This window comes from Nerophis ophidion, linkage group LG09 (assembly GCF_033978795.1).
Source record: "Nerophis ophidion isolate RoL-2023_Sa linkage group LG09, RoL_Noph_v1.0, whole genome shotgun sequence".
Classification (NCBI taxonomy): domain Eukaryota; kingdom Metazoa; phylum Chordata; class Actinopteri; order Syngnathiformes; family Syngnathidae; genus Nerophis; species Nerophis ophidion.
Window position 1 is genome coordinate 49,517,960 of NC_084619.1, and position 25,727 is coordinate 49,543,686.

Sequence of the window (25,727 nt, forward strand, 5' to 3'; positions counted from 1 at the left end):
TTTGAACTTTATTTTTAACACTGTGATTACCAGCGGAATTATTAACTACTTATTGTGTTAAGCAATGTCAGCTAAGATCTATCTGAGAGCCAGATGCAGTCATCAAAAGAGCCACATCTGGTTCGAGAGCTATAGGTTCCCTACCCCTGCTTTAGGGTATGGCATATGACTGGGCTGGGTATCGAAAACCAGTTTTTGTTCAGAACAGGTTCCCAGTGTATCAATTAGTTATTTGCCAATTTTTTAAACGATTCCCTCGAGGATGCCACAGCTGATAATGGCATCGTTACGCAAGGTGCGCAGTAATGTCATACAACAAAATGACGGAACAAACGCTCTAAAATTACATTTTACAAGAAATGATTGCACCAGCTCTACTTGTAATAATTGCAATATTGCTTTTTCATCAAGAGGAGATACATGCAACATGCTAAAACATTTGAACATACAGCAAGTAACGTTAGCACATCATCTGGCGTGAATAAAACAGGTAATAACTCTCCACCTATCATGTTAGCGTTATTATTTGTTAAATTGAAATGAATGCCTTGTCATTGAGATGACCAAGACTAGAGACATATTCTGACTGGCTCCAAGGCAGGCAGTAAGTACTCGCTCTAGTTCATTTTTGCTGCCCGGTGCTACAGTTTCTCGTTTTACCGCCGCAGGGAAGAGAACACGCAGGAGAGACAAGAAATGACTAAGTTTGTGTTCAAAATCTTGAACCAATTTGCCACAGTGATCCTGATTTTCAAGAGGTGACTTTTCAATCGTAGTTGGAGAAAAAAAATGCAAGTTTTCCTGTACTCGGTCATTTCCATTATACAGGTGGAACTCATAACATTTGAATTTCGAGCTAAGCTCCATTCATGTCAACAATTCAACTTTAAATGTGAAACTAAAATGTGATATTATCTCATTACATGCAAAGTGAGACATGTCAAGCCTTTATTATGATTTTGATGGTCATAGCTTACAGTTTGTGAAGACCCCACAATTTCTGAGATTTTCAATTCAAGTTGTTCATAAATAGTAAGCCATTATCAGCACAAATATATCAAAAGAAGGCTTGAAATATCTTGAGTAGCATGTTATGTGTATGATAGTTTCACTTTTTAATTCCAAACAAACCATTCCACTATTATGAGTTTACCATTATTTTTAAGGGAGATGACAAAAGTTTTGAAAATGTTACTAAATGTACCATTATTGCCTAATTTACACGTTTTATTTTGTTGAGTTCTACAGAAGAATATTTACTTCTTATATTTTTTTTTAAATAGATTTTTTTCTATGCTACATATGTGCATTTTAAAACCTCCCTGTTGGCTTCGTAAGGTCATGTTACCTCTAAACTAAGGTAAACAAAATGAATGCTAATGCACCTTTTTTGTTCTCTGTTTTTCCAAATAAGAATCGTTAAGAGAACCGTTAAGAAACCGAATCGTTAAACAGAATTGAAAGTGGAATCAGAAACTGAACAATCTTATCAATTTCCATCCCTATATATAATTGTTTTAAGGATTAAGTGTGTAACAAGCATTAAATATTAAAACCTGGTCGGTAGCAAATTTTTGTCAAAGTCTACTAATCAAGAAAAACAAACATTTTCAACATACTGTATATAGAACATAATATCTTCATCTCTATACACACATCCATCAATTTTATCCATCATCCTTTGTGACTGAATTGTCATGATTATTAAGAGCAATGAAAATTGTGTTTATTCTTAAATGCCACCAGAAGCGTAGGAACACTGGTCATGTTTTTCGTTTTTGAAAACTTTGTTCTTGTTTAACTTCAGTCCTCCCTGGTATCCAGGGTTCCTACCTTACATTAAAAATATAACATTTATGGGAGATGAGATGATCTTTAAGGGGGCTTGACTCGAATTCAGCATATACTGTACACACAATATACCTTGCTATAGTCCAGTACGGTAGCTTCCTTCCTGATGCCAAACCATCTGGCTGGATCCACCGGTGCCCCATAGAGGGAAGAATTCTTTATTTCCTTTTCGGACAGGTTGGTTTCATTTTGCAGAGGCTATTAGGGAAAGAGAAGGAAACTGTTAAGCAGGACAATCAATAATTGATAACCGAAATAACCACACATTTGGATTGAATTATTCTGTGTTAAGGCCCCACCTTGAAGGAACAAAGCATCACTAGAACAATGGATAAACGTGTCTGCTGCAAATTATGAAAAGTACAAGGGATAGACAAACTAGAAATACATGTAATAAACATACAAATCCTTTGACTTCATTCTTGGTTCGAGTTGTGCCATGAGACCTTATAAAAATACAGGTGTGTGCCTTTCCAAATCATGTCCAACTAACTGAAAAGGTGGACTCCACTTAAGCTGTAGGAACATCTCAAGGATGATCAGTTTATACAGGACTTTTGAGCATCATTTCAAAGACTGTTAATATATTGAAAAAAATGCTTTAATAAATTTGCAAAAATTAAAAAAGAAAAATACAGTTTCACTATCTTTACTATAGGGTATTAGGGTCGTTTTTTATACCGAAATAATTAACTACCGTGATACTAATGAATTGAAAATGATGCTATACTACCTTTAAAAAATACCAGTACTTTTTTTCAATCAACATGTTGCCATGCAGGGGAGAGCTGAGGTGCGTGTTTAGTGTGTCAGCACGCGCTCACTCAGAGCGGACAAGGAGAAACAGCGTGGAAACGAAAAATGGAAAATAAAGGCAATTCTACTGGTTAATGAAGACAGTTCGTGAAGCACATAATGAATGTATTTGCGCTTCAAAACTATCGATCAAGGTGCCACACGCCAGCAAGCGCTGCTTTAAAACATGCCTCTCCAAAGGTGGAAAGACATTATTACCAAATCTGTGTAAAGATTTAAATAATCATCCAGACCTGCAAAATGATTTTCAGCTACCCTGTTGTGTCCATACAGCTACATAGACATGCATGCAGCTGTTTGGCTTGAATAAATTAAATATTTATTCAAATATTTTCGGAGTTTAAATTGCCCAAGTAGCGCAAACTAATGCAAGTGCCCATCCATCCCTCCATTTTCTACCGCTTGTCCCTTTTGGGGCTTATCTCAGCTGAATTTGGGCGGAAGGCATTACACCCTGGACAAGTTGCCGCCTCATCGCAGGGCCAACACAGATAGACAGACAACATTCACACTCACATTCACACACTAGGACCAATTTAGTGTTGCCAATCAACCTATCCCCAGGTGCATGTTTTTGAAGGTGGGAGGAAGCCGGAATATCCGGAGGGAACCCATGCAGTCACAGGGAGAATATGCGAACTCCGCACAGAAAAATCCTGAGCCCGGGATTGAAACCAGGACTAATGCAAGTGGAACAACTGAAATTTGTAACTACCGGTAATTACTACAATTTGTGTTTTGTCTTTGCCAATGTGTGTTTTATCTGCTACGTGTCTTCTTTGTGAACTTTAGGCATAGTAATGTTTTTAGTATTTACTAATGATTGTATTTTTCTTAAAGCACAGACCAAGAGTGGCAACCATAAACCCTGAAACATTTAATACAATGTCAGTAAAGCTTTTTATTCTATTATATTTCAACCTGATCCTAGATTGTGGCAGGCTATATGTAATACAGCGGCTGAAATAAGTATAACACATCACCATTTCCATATATTTCCAACAGTGCTATTGACATGTACATTTCCCCAGATGCTGGGAACAACCCAATAAATCCATACATACAAAGAAAGTTGAACAAAAAAGATCAGACATTAAGTTGTGTGTAATAATGTGAAATTACACAGAAAAAAATGTATTGAAAACATGAAAAAATTGAGGTGCAAAAAGGCATGGAAAGCCAAGACAACACCTAAAATCTATTAGTTATCAAACAGCAATCCAGCCCCTTGTCATGGCAAATAAATATCAGCTGGTTCAGTCATAATTGATGGCCAACAAAAAGGTCTCACTGCCGAAGTGTGAGTTAAAACACATCTGACCAGACACCTACTCAGTGGCCTACTGGTTAGAGTGTACGCTCTGAGATCGGTAGACTATAAAAATGGGACCCATTCCCTCCTTGCTTGGCACTCAGCATCAAGGATTGGAATTGGGGGTTAAATCACCAAAAAAGATTTTCGGGCGCGGCCACCGCTGCTGTACACTGCTCCCCTCACCTCCATGGGGGTAAACAAGGGGATGGGTCAAATGCAGAAAACAAATTTCACCACACCTAGTATGTGCGTGACAATCATTGGTACTTAAACTTTAATCTCATGAAGGATAAAAGCAAAGAGATGTCTCAAGACACAGGTGGTTACAGGTGCATATATAAGCTCCTGAATGTTCCAGTAAGCACAGTTGGGGCCATAATACATAAATGGACAACCAATCATACGACCATAAATATGCCTCAATCAGTTACTCCTTCTGACAGAGGAGTGCAAAGAGTAATCAGAAGAGTTGTCCGAGAGTCAAGGACCACCTCTGGAAAACTTCAAAAAGACCTTGAAATAGCAGGTACTGTTGTTACAAGGAAAAAAAACAGTGGGTAATGCACTCCGCCGCCATGACCTGTATGCACCCTCACAACGTAAAACCCCATTGCTGAAAAAAAAAAAACTTTCCGAACAACATTTGGACAAGCCAGGTAAATGTTGGGGAAAAAATAGTCTGGTCTGATGGTAGAAAATTATAACTGTTTGAATTCCATACTGCACATCACGTTTGGAAGAGTAATGACACTAAACATCACCCTAAAAACACCATACCAACAGTGAAATTTGGAGGTGGAGTCATGATGGTGTGGAGTTGTTTTCTGTTCTGGTAAACTTCACAGTTTTGAAGGAAGGAAGAATGGGCAAATGTATAGAGACATTCTTGACAAAAGTCTGCTGCCATCCAAAACATACTTCCAAGGAAACTCTCAAGGTTTCAAAGAGAAAAACTAATGTTGCTAGAATGGCCCAGCCAATCACCAGACTTGAATCTAATTAAAAACTCTATGGAAAGAATTGAAACTCAATGTCTATAAAAGAAACCCATGGAACCTTGAAGATTTGAAGACTGCTTATGTGGAGGAATGGGCCATAATCACACCAGAGCAATGTATGCGACTAGGTTAATAACAGGCTCATTTAATATTTAGGTATTTTGATCATTCTAAGCATATGCAGCGCATTAAGTTAAAAATCAAATTTTTTTCGTCACTGATTATTACTCACTGCGGACGTCATGAGAGCCAACAAACATAATAAAACATCACTTACTGTACAAAGTCTGCTGTCATTGGGATGCCGACTGCTAGGATGTTCTTATATTCCCAATTAGATGAAAAACAACTCATAATCTTTGCGAAGAAAAGGGGGGTGGAACAAGCGTCTTTTCGTGTCGATCTCGCCATTTCAGGTCTGAATGGCTGTCAAAGTGAACCAACTTGTCGGAATATGTCCTCGTCCTATTTCCAGGTGAGATGTATGATTTATGATGTACAATAAAGTTTGATGAGCAAAAAAATCGAGGAATCAGCACAGCAGTCAATGATGTAAACATTGGCAGACAGCTTGTGATCATAGCACCGCTATAAATAGTTTGTCTGCGTTAGTGCTTATAGTAACAATATTACTATCAATTAGTCAGTATTCATGTCACAAAATGTAAATGGGGCATTGTTGGCGCTTTTTGAATGTTTTTTTGGGTGGATTTTATGAGCTGTAAGCAGACATTTATTTAAGTTTATTTAATATTGAGAATGCATGTCATGTCTTTTTTAACCTTCCTCTTGTGTTAGCTTTCTGTTACCATCTCTTATGTTAATGGGTCGGTTTTGACCCATGTCTTAAATGAGCTGTAAAAGACACTTAAAACAATTATCTATCATTCAATTTGTTTTTCATCTCTTGGTTACCTTGTTAGGCTTCTTTATCCATGAAAATATTGGTTTTAATATTTTTGGTGTGGGCCAGTGGGCCTTTTTTTCGTCAGTAAACCCCTTGATTTCAATAAAAAAATTGGTAAAATGAACCTCATTGTTAAACCTTGGCGAGAATGAGGACTCAGGTGCAGAAGGGGGACAATTGACACAGGCTTTTTTTAACAGTTTTCTTTGAAGTCTCTGTGAACAGAGTGATTAAGGCAAGACGGCTATAGAATCTATGATAACAAAACACAAATAGGCAAAACGCAATAAACAGAAAATCACTCCAAAGGGAGGAAAAAGTCAATAGCAAAATTACACACAAATCTAATAACAAAAAGAACAACAATCTATGATTAGCAAAAAAGGTAAATCACTCACGCAGAGAAGACCAGAAACTCTAAATAGAAAGTACGCTATAAGAAGCTGAGATAACTACAAAGTAAAGCGCTCCAAGAGGAGGGAAAAAAAGGAGGCAAAGCACTGAAATAAACACACAAAATTCTAGACCAAAAACTTTAGCAAACAAAATCACTCTTTCTCAGAGGAAACAAAGAAAACAATAAATAAGGCAAGGCAATACTTAGTGAACGTGATTCAAGGCTGTAGACAAGGCTGTGGAAAAGGCTGGCGACACGTAGCAAGACGAGATACTCTGGCACAAGACAAGGACGAGACATTTATACACATGAGGAAGGGTGACACAGGTGGGCACAATCAGGCAATCAGGAGAGACATCAGACCAGTGAAACAGGAGGAAGGGCAAGTGACCTGAAACAAGAGGGAGAGTTAAGCTTTCAAAATAAAACAGGAAATGACAAGACAACATGAAACCAGACAATACGTCACCCAGGTGTGACAGAACCCCCTCTTCTAAGGCCGACTCCTGACGGCCCAGGAACCTCAGGGTGGAGTCTATAGAAGTCCCTGATGAGAGTGGGGTCGACAATGTGGCGGGACGGAACCCACTGTCTCTCTTCGGGTCCATATCTTTCCCAATCCACCAGGAATTGTCTGCCCCGGCCCCGGTTGCGTACTGCCAACAAGCGTTTAACCTTGTATACTGGTCCACCTTCGATCATTTCGGGTGGTGGGGGAGGACGTGGTGTCTGGGACCATGGTGCTTTCTTTGGCTGGTTTGATCTGACTGACGTGGAAGGTGGGATGGACTCGGAGGGATCGGGGAAGACGAAGCCGCACCGCTGCAGGTCCGATGAGTTTGTTGATTGGGAATGGGCCTACAAAACGTGGTGCCAGTTTCTTTGATGGAACCTTGAGGTGCAGGTCCTTGGCTGATAGCCAGACTTTCTGACCTGGCTGGTAGGCGGGCGCAGGCCGTCTCTTGCGGTCTGCTGCACGCTTCATCCGATCTCCTTGTTTGTTCAATACCTGGCGGGCGGCTGCCCAGATACGGCGACAACGTTTGACCATGGCATGGGCGGAGGGGACAGACACTTCCAACTCATTCTACGGAAAGAGAGGAGGCTGGTACCCTAAGGCACAATGAAAGGGAGAGAGGCCGGTGGCTGATGTAGGCAATGAATTGTGCGCATACTCTACCCAGACCAGGTGCTTGCTCCATGTGGAGGGGTTCTGGCAGACAAAGCACCGGAGGCCAGTTTCCAGCTGCTGGTTTAGTCGTTCGGTCAGGCCATTGGCTTCCGGATGATATCCAGATGTTAGGCTGGCCTTGGCTCCAATGAGTCGGCAGAACTCCCTCCAGAACCGTGATACAAATTGGGGCCACCGGTCTGAAACAATGTCTTTGGGGAATCCATGATCTCTGAACACATAAATCATCATAATCTCCGCTATCTCCTTGGCGGTTGGTAATTTAGGCAGAGCAATGAATCTGACCATCTTGGAGAATCTATCGACCACCGTGAGAACGGTGGTATTACCTTGTGAAACCGGGAGCCCAGTAACGAAGTCCATTACGATGTCTGACCATGGTCTGGAGGGGATTGGGAGCGGCTGGAGAAGTCCCATGCGAGGCTTGGAAGAAGTCTTGTTCCTGGCACAGACCGAACACGCCTCTACGTACTCCCGGACCTGCGTCTCCATGGATGGCCACCAGAACCGCCGGGATATCACATACACAGTTCTTTTAACTCCTGGATGACATGAAAGCAGTGAGGTGTGGGCCCAATGAATCACCCGAGGACGCAGCTCAATGGGGACAAACAATCGATTATCAGGACATCCCCTAGGTGGTGGGGCCACACCGTTAGCTTGCTTAACCTCAGTTTCTATTGGCCAAGTTACCGCTCCTACCACACAGTTCAGTGGAAGGATGGTCTCAGGTTGCTTGGCCTTAGGCTCGGGGTCGAATAGTCGTGACAGGGCATCTGGCTTGATGTTGCGGGACCCCGGCCTGTAGGAGAGCGAAAAGGAGAAGCGATTAAAGAAAAGCGCCCACCTGGCCTGGCGAGAGTTGAGTCTCTTAGCCTTCTTGATGTATTCCAGATTCTTGTGATTACAGCCCACTCATTGAGTGGGCTGTAATCAATGCAGGGTCTTAACGAGCCGTCTTTCTTCTTCACAAAGAAGAACCCTGCTCCTGCTGGTGATGACGATGGGCGGATCAAGCCAGCTCTTAGTGATTCAGAGATATAGTCATTCATGGCTGCTCTTTCTGGACCAGAGACAGAGTACAGGCGCCCCTTGGGAATAGTGGCTCCTGGCAGTAAATCAATGGCACAGTCGTAGGAACGGTGGGGTGGAAGTGACAGAGCCTTAGTTTTGCTGAAGACTTGACGTAGGTGGTGGTAACAGGGGGGAACAGAATTCAGGTCCGGGAATTCTGAGTCTGTGGCAGGGTTGGCAGAAAGAAGATTAATTTCCTTGACATTTTTCTTTTGGACAGTAGAAAAATTACATTTCTGGGTACATTCCCTTCCCCATACACTGATCTTCCCTGTTTTCCAGTCAACACGAGGGTTATGCTGGTACAGCCATGGATACCCCAAGATTAGCGAATGAGAGGGGGAAATAATCAGGTATGGACAAATTTGTTCCTGGTGGCCGTCTATGTTCATTTGGAAAGGTTCACTGATGTGTGTGATGGTGAAAAGCTCTTTACCATTTAGAGACCTGGCCCTAATGGGTTTAGCTAGAGGTTCTGACTTGAGTCCTAGTCTCCTAGCTAAACCCCAGTCCATCAGAGTCTCATCTGCCCCTGAGTCTATTAGCGCCTCTAGTATTGTGGTCGTGTGATGAGTTATCGTGATCTTGGTAAGAATACGTGGCGTCTGAGGAACAGCCGGAACATGACTCACCGCTTGGGACCCCTTGGTTGGACATGAAACGACAAGATGGCCTGCCTCTCTGCAGTAAAAGCATCTTCCCTCCATCTGCCGCATGCGTCGCTCCTCCGGGGTCAGTCGGGCTCTCCCCAGCTGCATGGGTTCCTCCTTCCCATTTGTGCGCAGGTGAGGATGTAGCTCCGTAGGTGGGTGCAGAGTTGTCAACCAGCCAGGTGCGAAAGGACGGGCGGTTCTTCCTGCAGCTTCCGATCTTTCACCTCGCTGTCGTTTGAGCTGAGCTAGTCGGTTGTCCGTCCTGATGGCTAGTGCGATGAGGGCATCGAGGTTATCGGGTAGGTCCAGGGGAATGAGAAGGTCGTGTATGGAAGTTCCGAGCCCCTTAAGGAAAACATCATAGAGCGCCATGTCGTCCCATGTACTTTCAGCTGCCAGCGTGCGGAAGCGGATGGCGTAGTCGCACACGGAACCGCTGCCCTGCTTTAAGCTGCTTAGTTCTTGTGCCTTTTCTCTGCTGGAGGACACTGGGTCAAAAGTTCTTGTTAAAGCAGCTTGAAAGTCTGTAAATGAGTGGCAAAGTGACGAGTTCTGCCCCCATTCGGCAGAAGCCCACAACTTGGCTATGTCCGTAAGATGGGAAATCATAAAAGCAATCTTGGAACGGTCAGTGGGAAATGCATGGGGCATCAACTCGTAATAAATAGCACAGTCAATCAAAAAGGTTTTGCACAAACCCGGGGCGCCAGCGTATGGCGCCGGAGGGGCCAGCTTGCATCCGGCTCCGGGAGGAGGTGAAGACAGAGTGGGAGCAATGGGTGGCGTGGGGGGCTGGGATGGCGGAACCGGTCGAGCAACCTGCTCAAGTAGCCCTTGCAGCCGGGAGGAAAGGTGACTCATGTTTGCTGCCATTGCCGTCTGAAAATCCTCCTGTCGGGCGAGCCGTGATTCCTGGGTGCGCAGGATTTCAGCCAGTTGTTTAGCCTCTGCTGAGTCCATACTGGCCAGAGTATACTGTTAAACCTTGGCGAGAATGAGGACTCAGGTGCAGAAAGGGGACAATTGACACAGGCTTTATTTAACAGTTTTCTTTGAAGTCTCTGTGAACAGAGTGATTAAGGCAAGGCGGCTATAGAATCTATGATAACAAAAGACAAATATGTAAAACGCAATAAACAGAAAATCACTCCAAAGGGAGGAAAAAGTCAATAGCAAAATTACACACAAATCTAATAACAAAAAGAACAACAATCTATGATTAGCAAAAAAGGTAAATCACTCACGCAGAGGAGACCAGAAACTCTAAACAGAAAGTACGCTATAAGAAGCTGAGATAACTACAAAGTAAAGCGCTCCAAGAGGAGGGAAAAAAAGGAGGCAAAGCACTGAAATAAACACAAAATTCTAGACCAAAACTTTAGCAAACAAAATCACTCTTTCTCAGAGGAAACAAAGAAAACAATAAATAAGGCAAGGCAATACTTAGTGAACGTGATTCAAGGCTGTAGACAAGGCTGTGGAAAAGGCTGGAGACACGTAGCAAGACGAGATACTCTGGCACAAGACAAGGACGAGACATTTATACACATGAGGGAGGGTGACACAGGTGGGCACAATCAGGCAATCAGGAGAGACATCAGACCAGTGAAACAGGAGGAAGGGCAAGCGACCTGAAACAAGAGGGAGAGCTAAGCTTTCAAAATAAAACAGGAAATGACAAGACAACATGAAACCAGACAATACTTCACCCAGGTGTGACACTCATGAGAATCATATAAATAAATAAAAGGTTTTTGTGGTACCCGACTATTACTGAGGGGTATTGGAACACATCTCTTAAATAAAATTGTTTTATTTATTTTTTCATTTTAATAATTTTATACTGATTTTACCTCACATGTCCGGAGATGCCCGTCTTTATTTGTTTTTGTACTGGATAACAAGGTAAAATGAGAATCTCCTAAAGCTCACATGGTTGGTAGAGGAGCTGTCTTTCAGTGTGTTCAGTTTTGGCTCTAATTATTGCTTGATAATCTTATTTTTATAACTGGATCGAAACCGACCCTTACAACACCAAGGTCATCATTTCAACCAGAGCGTTTTATAATTTAGTGAAAAAAAAAAATGTTATTTTGTTGAAATAGAGGTTTCTGACAAAGTCAAAAAGCCTTGATGCAAACAAATACATTTATGTAAATGGAGCATTGTTGGCTCTTTTTAATGTTTTTTTTGGTGGATTTTATGAGCTGGTGGGTGTAGTAAAGTGGTGTGAAATTGCACTGCTTCGTATAGATAGATAATATATAAACTCATTTAAAAACTAAAACGGGTCGGTACTGATCCTAACACAAGACGAAGGTAATGATTATAAAAGATAGGCAAAATGTAAAAAAAGTGCATTTCTCCTTTAAATGTGCTCACTTTGGGAACCACTGCATTAGTTTGTGCGAGGACGTAGTTGTGGTTTGTGCAGCCCTTTGAGACACTTGTGATTAAGGGTTATATCAATACATTTTGATTGATTGAATGATTGATGGATGGAGAGGCATTATAGGTACATATATTTTAATTGTTAATTCTGTAAAGCACATTGTGTTGCATTTTGAATATATGAAAAGTACTTCTAAATAAAGTTTGACTAATTAAAAACATTCCGGAGTCGTCAAACATTTGTTATGGTGGGTGTAGTAAAGTGGTGTGGAACTGCACTGCTTCGTATAGAATAAGGTAACTCATCGGTTACCTTATTCAGAAGAAACACAGAAACCGCACCCACCAATGATGTACAGTAAATGCAGAATATTCTAAATGAATACATTGTTATTTTTAGTAAAGCAATAATTGTTGATACCATTCTTGTCTAGGATTTCCCATTTTGTAACCGGTTAATGCACCTGGGGATAAGTTGATTGGCAACCCTAAATTGGCCCTAGTGTGGGAATCTGAGTGTAAATGTTGTCTATCTGTGTTGGCCCTGCGATGAGGTGGCGACTTGTCCAGGGTGTACCCCGCCTTCCGCTCAATTGTAGCTGAGATAGGCACCAGCGCCCCCCGCGACCCCAAAGGGAATAAGCGGTAGAAAATGGATGGATGGGTGGATAGTGTGTGTGTGTAAATGGAGAAATCAATTGTTATGTTAGGCATTGGGAGAATAGTTTCTTACTTGGCCACAGATGCTGGAGTACTCAGGAGGGCTGACGATACTTAGCTGGTACAGCATCCTACACATGATGATTACACACACCCAGACTGTTGACAGGCTGGAAGCCATCGGCCTGAAGCGACTAAATGGCATTGCCAGTGACCACAGCACCACCAGGACAAGGTTAAGCACAGATGGCTAAAATAAACACAAAAAATATATAAAAGTTAGAATGCAACTTAATATTGACTTTTTTGATTGCTTGCTGTGTGGTAGTGAAGTGAAGTGAATTATATTTATATAGCGCTTTTTCTCTAGTGACTCAAAGCACTTTATATAGTGAAACCCAATATCAACATTTTTTTTTACATTGAAACCAGTGTGATTGGCACTGGGAGCAGGTGGGTAAAGTGTCTTGCCCAAGGACACAATGGCAGTGACTAGGATGGCGGAAGCGGGGATCGAACCTGCAACCCTCAAGTTGCTGGCACGGCCACTCTACCAACTGAGCTATACCGCCCCTACTTTGTGTAGTTTGCTAGGGCTGTTTGCCTTGTTCAAGGAAATAGAACACAAGGATCTTTTCAACTACCAACCAACAAATTCGGATATGGAATGATTTAGGTCAAAATATTGTTACTTTCAGATTAGGAATGGAATGATTTAGAAAATCCAAGGTTTTGTTACAGTTTTTGGTCTGGTTTGGTGTATACACCAGAATACTATATATCCCAGTACTCCACCATTACCATTTATCAGTTCTGGTCCTCATAAAATATTTTATAAAAAAATGTTTATAAATGTGCTGATAATGCTGTGACCCTTGAACAAGTGTAAACAAAAAATTCAACTGTACAATATTTATAACCCTATTATAACCATCAACATAAAATGAAACGCAAATAACATACAGGTATGTATATAAACTAAAGCTTTTGTACACAAAATTTACATTTGAAAGTGATGGAAGTAAGTAACAATAGTAATAATACAGAAGAAACAAGTAGTAACCATGTATAATATTGACAGCATTAGTCCCATGTAGTAGAAGCAGTAGTTCCTCTTTAGGTACCCAATTTAAATTCCGGCATTCGTGTATACCTTCAACGCACAATTGGCGCTGCAATGTAAATAAGTCTAAATAGACAGACTTAATCTTTTGTTTTACCAGCAACGTTCGTCATCTTATGTAGGAAACGTGGGGGTACGGCTCGGTATAATTAAGAATTTGAAGGGGACACGCACCATACCCTGCTCAGTGCCATGCACCCATGATACCAGCAACACACGCGTTTCGAATTGTGTCAGCTCAACCCAACAGCTTGTATATTTTTCATGAACCGTCACATTCCTAGTGCACTTGCTACCGTGTCAGTGTAACGGAAGCCAGCCAGTGTGCCTGGTAAACCTCACTCCCTGATGCCTTATGAGTTTGCTTTGGACATCAGGTTGACAGTTCAGGAGTCTAGTGCAGGGGTCACCAACCTTTTTGAAACCAAGAGCTACTTCTTGGGTACTGATTAATGCGAAGGGCTACCAGTATGATACACACTTAAATAAATTGCCAGGTTTAGCCAATTTGCTCAATTTACTTTTTAATAAATAAATCTATCTATATATATATCCATCCATCCATCCATCTTCTTCCGCTTATCAGAGGTCGGGTCGCGGGGGCAGCATCCTAAGCAGGGAAGCCCAAACTTCCCTCTCCCCAGCCACTTCGTCTAGCTCTTCCCGGGAGATCCCTTGGTGTTCCCAGGCCAGCTGGGAGACATAGTCCCTTAAACATATCCTGGGTCTTCCCCGTGGCCTCCTACTGGTTGGACGTGCCCTAAACACCTCCCTAGGGAGGCGTTCGGGTGGCATCCTGACCAGATGCCCGAGCCACCTCACCTGGCTCCTCTCGATGTGGAGGAGCAGCGGCTTTACTTTGAGCTCCTCTCGGATGGCAGAGCTTCTCACCCTATCTCTAAGGGAGAGCCCCGCCACCCGGCGGAGGAAACCCATTTCGGCCGCTTGTAAATATATATATATATATATATGTATATATGTATATATATATATACACATATGTATATATGTATATATATATATATATACACATATGTATATATGTATATATATATATATATACACATATATATATATATATATATATATATATATATGTATATATATATATATATATATATATGTATATGTATGTATATATATATATATATATGTATATATATATATATATATATATATATATATATATATATATATACATATACATATATATATATATATATATATTTACAATGGGCATTTCTGTCTGTACATTTTTTTCCCTTTTACGGAAGGTTTTATGTAGAGAATAAATGATGAAAAAAACACTTAACTGAACGGTTTAAAAGAAGATAAAACAGGAAAAAAATTTAAATGCCATTTTCAAACAGTTTATCTTTAATATCGACTCTTTAAAATTCAAATTTCAACAGAAAAAAAGAAGAAAAAACTAGTTAATTCGAATCTTTTTGAAAAAATTAAAAAAATAAATTATGGAACATCATTAGTAATTTTTCCTGATTAAGATTAATTCTAAAACTTTGATGACATGTTTTAAATAGGTAAAAATCCAATCTGCACTTTGTTAGAATATATAACAAATTGGACCAAGCTATATTTCTAACAAAGACAAATGATTATTACTTCTAGATTTTCCAGAACAAAAATTTTAAAAGAAATTCAAAAGACTTTGAAATAAGATTTAAATTTGATTCTAAAGATTTTCTAGATTTGCCAGAATATTTTTTATTTATTTTAATCATAAGTTTGAAGAAAGATTTCACAAATATTCTTCGTTGAAAAAAAAGAAGCTAAAATGAAGAATTTAATTAAAATGTATTAATTATTCTTTACAATAAAAAAAATACTTGAACATTGATTTAAATTGTTAGGAAATAAGAGGAAGGAATTTAAAAGGTAAAAAGGTATACGTGTTTAAAAATCCTAAAATAATTTTTAGGTTGTATTTTTTCTCTAAAATTTTCTTTCTGAAAGTTATAAGAAGCAAAGTAAAAAAAATAAATCAAATGTATCTAAACAAGTGAAGACCAAGTCTTTAAAATATTTTCTTGGATTTTCATATCCTATTTGAGTTTTGTCTCTCTTAGAATTAAAAATGTCGAGCAAAGCGAGACCAGCTTGCTAGTAAATAAATACTATTTAAAAAATAGAGGCAGCTCACTGGTAAGTGCTGCTATTTGAGCTATTTTTAGAACAGGCCAGCGGGCTACTCATGTGGTCCTCACGGGCTACCTGGTGCCCGCGAGCACCGCGTTGGTGACCCCTGGTCTAGTGTATATAACTGTATTAGAAAGTCTGACTAAAAGTCCAAGTGCAAACAAAAATATTCAAACTTGCAAAACCCTGCGCCCGCACAGTTTTGTGCTTTATAGACAAAAGCGCATACGTACTTCACGCCATCTATACATTTTTCCTATCATTTTGGCCACTCTTCTGTTTTTCACCGGTTTCTCTGTTTTGTAGACCTGACTGTGCCTAATAAAGGGGCCAGAAGTCACACCTGAGACTCATCAGGCAATTAGGCCTTCTTACAGCGTGCTACTTTTGTTTGAAGAGGTTTGTTGCTACAACTTTCTGACCTTGTCATTGCGCTCCTGATTTTTTCCTAGCCTTTGTGCAAAAATAATGGCACAACCAGTTTTGGAGGATATTCATTCAGTTGCTTAATTTTGTAGAACATTTCCAGGCATGAGACAAACTACAGTCATTTCTAATTGCAACTTTCCGGCTTTAAGAAACACTAAAATAAATCAAGAAAATAAATTGTGGTAATCAGTAACAGTTCAATTTAATTTAAGTGTAATTCAACTTAATTCTGTTGTCAGCCATACTTTGGTGGTGGAAGGGGGACTAAATTTATTAGTCTCGGAATTAGGTGATTGTCTTGCTGCTGTCTCCCCTCCAACATGTACAGAAGTACTGTATATACTGTTGAGTTTATTGCTCTAAAACTAGCAAAAACAAAAGTACTTTCTTGAGTGTCATGTGTTGATGCAACAATTAAAAGAGTGATCCAGTTGTCGTCCTAACGAGCTGTTTTATTCATGACCGAAAAACTATGCTAAGTGGTAACTTCTAGCCTCCGGGAAGTACAATGAATGTCGTAACATAAAGATACCAACCCATACATATCGCAACAGCTTCATTTCAAAAGGAGACATAAAACAAAAGTAGTGAACAGAAATAAAATTGATAAATAAATACCGTGACAACGTCAGACAAGCCGAAATGGACAAAACTATGCTTGTTTGACAGTGGAAGTCATTGCTTTTTCCACACCTGCAGTGAGCTAACTTGTCCAAAAGATGGTGCCATAGCACAAACATAAAGACACCTTTCCTACTTTGGTATATGGTGCGCATGTCAAAAGGAAGTGTTACGATTTAATGTGATGCATGAAAATTCACGTCATAATTGGATAATTTTTCAGGGTCCAAGCACACAGTGACATTCTAATCCGAATTATGATCAGATTAAATACATTTTGCACATGTACATGTGGCTATTGGGTATGCAGGCAGCCCCGCCTTCACCCACAGAGAGAAAAGAGAGGCTTTACTCTGTTTATTTAATTCCACTATAGATAGCTCAAAAATTATAGGCACATTTGTATTAAACTTTCAGGAAATGTCAGGATTGTATTAAGTGATTACATTTTGGGGCTGATCCGGATCACCCTTTGGATTCTAGACTCGTTTATTATTGGAAGATAGGACCTGGCAAAGGTATCTGATCTATGAGTGCTTTTGCAGTTGAGCTGTGTTTTGATAAAGGAGTGTAGGGTGCATGCAATACAATCTCATAGTTTCTGGTTCAACAGTCTCTACTCTTTGGTATTTACCTCTTCAAGCGCAACCCACACCGAATAGAAGGCCACCATTTTAATGATGTGAATTTCCAGAAGCCTCCACAGAAAGACTTGACCTTTGGTAAGTATGTCTGAGAACTTTCTGAACAGAACCAGTAACCTGTCCATCACCAGACCCCACTTACTCTGCATTAACTTTTCTAGAAATACATGAAAACAAGTCATTAATACATTACAAATGGAAGATGAGAGGCAACAAAAAGTTATAAAATACAATGCCAGTATTGACAGGCTTTTATAGCAAATAATGTCAAAGATACACATTATTGTGGTGTGAGCATAAATACTGCAATATGTTTGAACATTGTATACTGTATTACATTATTATAGTGGTACCTCAACTTACGTTCATAATGCATTCCACGACTGAGCTCATAACTAAAAATACTGGTATCTCAAAGCAATTATTGAAATCAATTCAATCTGTGCTGGGCCCTCCTTAAACACCAAATTTCTAACATGTTTTTAAAAAGAAAAACAAACATTTAGATAAGAAATATTGTTATAAAATAATTACAATAGAATGTATTACAAACACCTACAGCAGTTCTATGTAATAATATTGTTCAGAATTTACCTTGAGGACTTCTGGACTTTCTACCTACAGTGTTCCCAAGTCTGCGTATTATCCCCTATTTATAGGCGACTTGCTTTCATAAAGCTGTTAGCGTGTTTGTCTTGTGAAGTATAAAATAGAAACACAAAACTTTTGTTTTTGCTCCCATTTCTCACAAGTTTAACTCAAACATCGACAACTTTTACTATATACACAAAATACCCATTCCTCTCAAATGTAGTTCACAAATCTGTCTAAATCTGCGTTAGTGAGCACTTCTTCTTTGCCAAGATAATCCAAGATGCTGCTTAAACAGCATGATTATTGTACCGGTGTGCCTTAAGGTGCCGACAATAAAAGGCGACTCTGAAATGTTTTTCTTTATTGGAAAAGCTGTCAGTATCTGGTGTGACCACCATTTTCCTCACGTAGTGCAACACGTCTCCTTCGCATAGAGTTGATCAAGTTGTTGATTGTGGCCTATGGAATGTTGGTCCAGTCTTCAATGGCTGTGCAAAGTTGCTGGATATTGGCAGGAACTGGAATATGCGGTCATATACACATCCCAAACATGTGACATGTCCGGTATGCTGGCCGTGCAAGAAATGAGATGTTTTCAGTTTCCACGAATTGTGTACAAATCCCTACAACATGAGGCTGTGCATTGCCATGCTGCATGCAACATGAGGTGACGGTCTCGAGTGAATGACAACAATGGGCCTCAGGATCTCGTTACGGGGTCTCTGTGCATTCTAAATAAAATGCAATTGTCTTCGTTGTCCATAACATACAGCTGCCCATACCATAACCCCATTCCCACCATGGGCCACTCAATTCACAACGTTGACATCAGCATACCGCTCTCCCACACGATGCCACACACACTGTCTGCCATCTGCTCTGAACAGTGAAAACCGGGATTCATCCGTGAAGAGAACACCTCTCCAATGCGCCAGACACCATCATATGTGAGCGTTTGCCCTCTCAAGTTGGTTACAGCGACGATTTGCAGTCAGGTCAAGACCCCGATGAGGACGACGAACATGCAGATGAGCTTCCCTAAGATGGTTTTCTCACAGTTTGTGAAGAAATTATTTGGTTATGCAAACCAATTGTTGCAACAGCTGTCCGGGTGGCTGGTCTCAGACGATCATGAGGTGCACCTGCTGGATGTGGAGGTCCTGGGCTCGTGTGGTTACACGTGCTCTGTGGTTGTGAGGCCAGTTGGATGTACTGCCAAATTCTCTGAAACGCCTTTGAAGACGGCTTATGGTAGAGAAATGAACATTCGATTCACGGGCAGCAGCTCTGGATGACATTCCTGCAGTCAGCATGCCGACTGCACGTTCCCTCAAAACTTGCAATATCTGTGGCATAAAACTGCACATTTCAAAGTGGCCTTTCGTTGTGGGAAGCCTAAGACACACCTGTGCAATAATCATGCTGTTTAGTCAGCATCTTGATATGACACACCTGTGAGGTGGGATGGATTATCTTGGCAAAGAAAAAGTGCTCACTAGACATATTTAGACAGATTTGTGAACAACATTTGAGAGGAATACGTCTTTTGTGTATATAGTCAAAGTTTTACATCTTTGAGTTCAACTTATGAAAAATGAGAGCAAAAGCAAAAGTTTTGCATACATATTTTTGTTTATTGTATTATTCCTGTGCACCAAATATGCTGCTCTATTGTTATGGATAAATGTTTGTCGTTTGTGAGGCTCGACGTGTAGGCTGCCAACAGGTAATACATATTTTTAATGATTTGTTTCTCTGATTTGGTCTTCCGCTTCTCCTTCTTCGCATTTCTTGTTTCAGGTGGTTGGATGGCAAGATGTCGATTTTTGAGCGGCGCTCAAACGCTCACGACACCTGTCTAATGAAAACCTATGTTTGTTTCTTGTGTAAACGAAGCAGGAATAACTCTTTAATTCTCCAAAGGCACTGTTATACATATTACTTCAACCAACGGTGGAAATGCTCAGAACTCAAGGTATGCTTGGAACTTAAAGCATAACAAAAGGTTGAGAAACAGCTCATATCTCAAATTACTCGTAAGTTAAGGTACTTCTAAGTTGGGCTCTCACTGTATTATTATTAAGCATCAATATGCTGTGAAATAATTTTTCTTTGCACTGTTTTTGCTTGTGGCATGTTGGTGACTTGATCCAAAGGCATAAAACATGAAGTGCTTTAGATGGAGTTAAGCATTGATATATTGTAGTGGCAGTAATAGAAACTAAGTGAAGTGAAGTGAATTATATTTATATAGCGCTTTTCTCTAGTGATTCAAAGCACTTTTACATAATGAAACCCAATATCTGGATTACAATTAAACCATTGTGGGTGGCACTGGGAGCAGGGAGGGTAAAGTGTCTTGCCCAAGGACACAACGGCAGTGACTAGTATGGCGGAAGCGGGGCTTGAACCCGGAATCCTCAAGTTGCTCGCATGGCCACTCTACCAACCTAGCTATACCGCCCCAAAACTAACGACTAGTTTAGGTCAAAATGTACAAAACACCCACTTTATGGAACCTTTCGATTTACGAACCATAAACCAGATAAAAATATGCTTTGGTGTACAAACCTTGTCTCGGTGTATGAACGTGTTGTCCAAACATTGTGTGCCTTGCAGAGCAGCCCATTTGTGCCCAGTAACATAGAAATTGTGGGCATGTTGATTGCTCTCAAGTGCTCAATGTTTGTCAGCTCAGCACTGCAGGCGTTAGCTACTGTGCTCTGTGCTACTTTTTGCTAGCTCAACATGAGTCCAAAGAATGTTATGGACAGGTGATGTATGCTTTGAAAAATTCAGGAAGTATCCACAGTGTTGTACAACAATGCCACACCAGCCCTCACTGGCCACATAACCCCCTGCCACTTGGCGCTGATCGCCAAGTAAATTGATAAACTGGCAATAACACCGTGTGAGTGTGTACATACAGTACGAGGACAGTTGATTTGACTTTTTTAATAAAGAGATAGTTGAGCTATTACCCCCTTGTAGGGTTGTACGGTATACCGGCACTAATAAAGCACCACGGTACCAATGATTTGAAAACGGTACTATACTGCCTTTGAAAAATAGCTGTATTTTTTTTCATCCACATTCTGCCGTGTGGCAGTGAAGTTGCTGAACCATTGAATGTGTCAGCGCTCAAACACTAAATCAGCGCACAACCAGAAGCACCGTTGGGAGGAAAAATGGAAAACAAAGGCAACTATTGGTTAATAAAGCACGTGCGTGAAGTGCAATATGGAGGTATTTGGGTTTCAAAACTATCAATCAAGATGACGCTTTGAATATGGATGCGCCGCGTTAAAACTGTTTTACCTGCTACTTGTTTTATCTGTGTACTTTTAGCCATAGTACTGTTTTTAGTATTGACAAATGAGTGTATTTGTCTTAAAGCACATACCAAAAGCGGCAACCATAAATCAAGACGCATTTAATGAAATGTCAATAAACTATTCTATTCTAACCTAGTCCTAAATTATGGCAGACTATATGTAATATGTAAAATTGTAAATTGTTCGTTCAGCACAAGGCCCAGTGTTTTTAACGCCTCTTAAATTGTGTTTTAATTTTCTAAAAATATTTTTTTTGTGGTCCCCTTTATTTAGAAAAATAACAAAATACATGTTGGTACCGGTACCAAAATATTGGTATCGGGACAATCCTACCCCCTTGTTATGTTTGGTTGACATACAGCAATGTATAGCGATTTATGCTGTTTTTAAAGTCTTCAAACTTTTACTAAAATAGGGACTTAATTGAGGCTGAAACCCATTATTTATGTTCATATTGTTTTTTATGGGAACATTTGCTTCAATATACAAATGTTTCTATTTACGAGCGCTGTAAAAAGCCCTGTTAAATAAGTTGTCTGTGACCAAATTAAGTTGTAAATTGAGGTTCCACTATAACTTGTATGTGTTCATATATTTTTCCCTATAAAAAATACATTTGACTGAATTGGTAATAATAAATACAACTTGTGTGCATGTCTAACATAATTTGCTGACCATTTTCAAGAAAGCAGTGCAGTGAATACTGAACATACGTATTTGAAAAACATTATTTGAATAACTAACAAGCTTGCCTTTACCTTTATCTGTTGATTCACCATCGACGTTTGTTACCACTTCCACTTCAGAGGTCAGTTCAACATTACTTGAGCCAGGCTGCACACAGCTGCTTTTCCTGAAGGCATAGTTAGACAGTTATAGACAAAGGCATTGATGGCAAAGCAGAAAATTGTGCAAAAATTAAATAAAACTGGAAATATAACTTGCAACACAAGAATTCTCTGGCCTTTAGTGGCAGGCCCCAATTATTTTACTTTTTCTGTATGTGGCCCTCTGGATTGGATCATAATATAATAATATTAATATAAATATTTTAAAAACTCCCTCCCAAAAAAAAAAAAATCCTCACATGTAATCTGCAAAACTGCCCCAAAGATAGGTGTGCCAAGTTTAAGGCTGCAATTTCAGCCAGAGGTGCATCAACAAAGTATTTAGCAGAAGGGCATTGTATGTGGAATTACGAGGACAACATTAATTTATTAAATTTTCTGAATAAGGCTGTAACATAACGAAATGTGGAAAAAGCCAAGCACTGTGAATACTTTCCAGATGCACTGTGGATACATCTGTATCCATTGCTGCCGCCTCTCTGGCCATCACCAACATTGATTTACAGTCATACACGTGTGGGCGACCCTGTGACTGAATGTTGTATGTTTTATCAGGGCAAAGTAATTCTGTTATTACCTGTGCATTGGTGAAACATGATCGGGATCAGTGATTCTCATGAAGGGTTTGTGGAAATAATGCAGCTGTAGGATACAGGCCAACAAAAAGAATCCAGGGATCAGAATGCTAGTAAACAGCTCTGAGAGGGCAAACATCTCCAGACCAATCGCAGCCAGTCTAAAAAGACAAGGGACTTAATTAGATTGCTATTTTAGTTTCAGATTTTGTGATATAGTAATAATACAGAACAAAGTTACTGTTCAAAGTACGAAAGACACTTTTAGACTGTCTTAGGATATTGCTCAAGTCCATACTGTTGTTCTTTGAAACCAGTGAAATTCCTCCAATAACCGGGGAAGTCTTCAAACTGGTATGTGTAGATGGATATCAGCACCAGCATTGTGTAGGCCACAACAAGCCACCAGAAGAGCTTTAAAAGACGCCTCCAGACAGAATAGTACACCTTTAAAATAAAAAGGTCAGAGAAAACAGGGTTTTATTGGCCACTATTGAGTAACGTGAATCACAATAGTGTAAAAAATGTATGTATGATTGAAACAGGGAATAGGGCCTAGAAAATGTGCAAATTACAGCTGTATCAATATTAAGTACTTGGCATATTATTTTGAAGATTTATGTTTTGTACTATTGAAACACAAATTTAACTGTCAATTTTCAAAAAAAAAATTAACCATGGTATTCTTGACAAACAATGCAAAAAACAAAAAACTATCAGTAACTGTTTTCATAATCCAACCTGATATATACAGAGGCAGAGCAGGAAAAGCAGCATGTAGATGAGCTTGTATCCGACAAGTTTTCCCACAAAAGAGACCATGAGGAACATCCCACCACACACGTAGATCCAATATTTGGCATAACAACTCATCACCATGCCACCCAGGACCTTTAGCGCTGATTCATTTGTGGAATCCACCCCTGGTAAAAAAACAAAAGAAAAAGTTAAATAGAAACTTCTCTCATGAGCTGCCACCTTATCGTAGTAGCGGAGTTTCCATCCCCCAATGATCCCAGGAGATATGTTGTCTGGGACTTCTATGCCCCTAGTAGGGTCTCTACCGAGACAAACAGGTCCTAAGTGAGAGACCAGACAAAGAGCGGCTCGAAGAACATTATAAAGAGACAAAAACAGGGACACCAATTTCGGGTCCCACTCTGGAGCCAGGCCTGTAGGTATGAGGCTCAATGATGAGCGCCCAGTGGGGCCTCACGAAGATGCACTTAGGTCCCCTCTTCAATGGGCTCACCACTCACAACAGGGGTCATAGAGGTCGGCTGGACGCGAGTAAAAGTCACTTTCTTTGATGGTTCCAATCATTGGCTACAGAATCTAGGTATTGGGACATGGAACGTCACATTGCATGGGGGAAAGAGTTTGTGCTGGTGAGCAAGGTGGAGACGTTCCGGCTGGGTCTCGTCAGTCTCACTTTGACGCACAGTAAGGGCTATGGAACCAGTCCTCTCGAGAGGGGCTGGACTCTCTTCGACTCTGGCCTTGCAAGCGGTGAGAGGCGGCGGGCGGGGTTGGCAATACTTATTGCCCCTCGGCTCAGAGCATGTACGCTGGAATTTTACCCAGTAGACGAGAGGGTAGCTTACCTCCGCCTCTGAGTGGGGTGGTGGGTCCTGACTGTTGGATTTTTGGAGTCCCTAAAGGGAGTACTGGAGAGTGCTCCTCCAGTTGATTCCTTTGTTTTGCTGGAGGACTACATCGCTCATGTTGGCAATAACAGTGAAACTTGGAGAGGTGTGATTGGGAGCAATGGTTGCCCAAATCTGAACCCAAGTGATGTTTTGTTATTGGACTTTTGCACTTGACACAGATTGTCCAAATTGAACACCATTTTCAAACACAAACATGTCCATATGTATGTATAGCAGTTTCATGATCAATCGGAATTGCAAAGTGGCTGGTGCCTGTAATGGTGGTTAATCCCAGGATGTCGTCAAGCTGAAGGAGTCCTTTCAAATCATTTTAGCTTATGAGTCTCAGAAAAGGCAGTTGACAGGTACCAACATTCCAAGCGGTGTGTCAACACCGTGTAGGGGAGGGCTGACCATGCTGCTGACCTCGACTTGACATTTGGTGGAACGGTGGAGGGAATACTTCGAAGACCTCCACAATCCCACCTGCACGTCTTCCTATGAGGAAGCAGTGCCTGGGTATTCTGTGGTGGGATCTCATATTTCCGGGGCTGAGGTTGTAGAGGTATTTAAAAATCTCCTCAGGGGCGGGGTCCGCCCAGAGTTCCTTGGGGCTCTGCATGCTGTGGGACTGTCTTGGTTGACAAGACTCTGAAGCATTGCGTATACATCTGGGGCGGTGCCTATGGATTGGCACACCAGGGTAGTTGTTACTCTCTTTAGGAAGGGGACCGGAGGGTGTTTTACAACAATCGTGGGATCACACTCCTCAGGCTTCCTGGTAAGGTTTATTCAAGTGTACTGAAGAGGATTGAACGCCGCATAGTTGAACATCGGATTCAGAAGGAGAAGTATGGTTTTTCGCCTTGGTTGTGGAACTGTAGACCACCTCTATACTCTCGGCAAGATCCTTGAAGGTGCATGGAAGTTTGCCCAACTTGGAGAAGGCATTTGACCATGTCCTTTGGGAAATCCTGTGGGCAGTGGGACGGTGTGGCAAAGTTGGTAGAGTGGCTGTGCCAGCAATTTGAGGGTTACTGGTTCAACCCCCACCTTCTACCATCCTAGTTATGTCCGTTGTGTCCTTGGGCAAGACACTTCACCCTTGCTCCTGATGGGTCCTGGTGAGCGCCTTGCATGGCAGCTCCCACCATCAGTGTTTGAATGTGTGTGTGAATGGGCGAATGTGGAAATACTGTCAAAGCACTTTGGGCTACTTAAAAAAAAAAGGGATAGAAAAGCGCTATACAAGTCCAACCCATTTACCATTTACCAGTGATCAGAGAATATCGGGTATCGGACCACCTCATTTTGGCAGTCTGTTCCCTGTTTGATCGGTGTCAGAGCTTGGTACGCATTCCATTTCCAGTGAGGGTTGGACTGGGTAAAGTGCAAAGCTCTCAATTTACCAGTTGTTCCTATCCTCACCTAGGGTCATGAGTTTTGGATTGGGACCGAAAGGATAAGGTCACGGGTACAAGGGCGTTAAAAATAGCGT

General features: G+C 40.8%; 1 protein-coding gene across 2 annotated transcripts in view; it reads right to left on the reverse strand.

Moving 5' to 3' along the window:
* piezo1 (piezo type mechanosensitive ion channel component 1 (Er blood group)) overlaps positions 1–25,727 on the reverse strand; it is a 199,556-nt gene that overhangs the window by 79,273 nt on the left and 94,556 nt on the right. For both annotated transcript variants that reach the window (XM_061911144.1, XM_061911143.1), the window contains 7 exons: positions 23,322–23,503; positions 22,879–23,027; positions 22,583–22,741; positions 21,916–22,010; positions 17,219–17,385; positions 12,328–12,504; positions 1,924–2,049 (listed from right to left, as the gene is read on the reverse strand). In XM_061911144.1, coding sequence (XP_061767128.1) covers positions 1,924–2,049; positions 12,328–12,504; positions 17,219–17,385; positions 21,916–22,010; positions 22,583–22,741; positions 22,879–23,027; positions 23,322–23,503 — 1,055 coding nt within the window. The remainder of the gene's footprint in view (positions 1–1,923; positions 2,050–12,327; positions 12,505–17,218; positions 17,386–21,915; positions 22,011–22,582; positions 22,742–22,878; positions 23,028–23,321; positions 23,504–25,727) is intronic.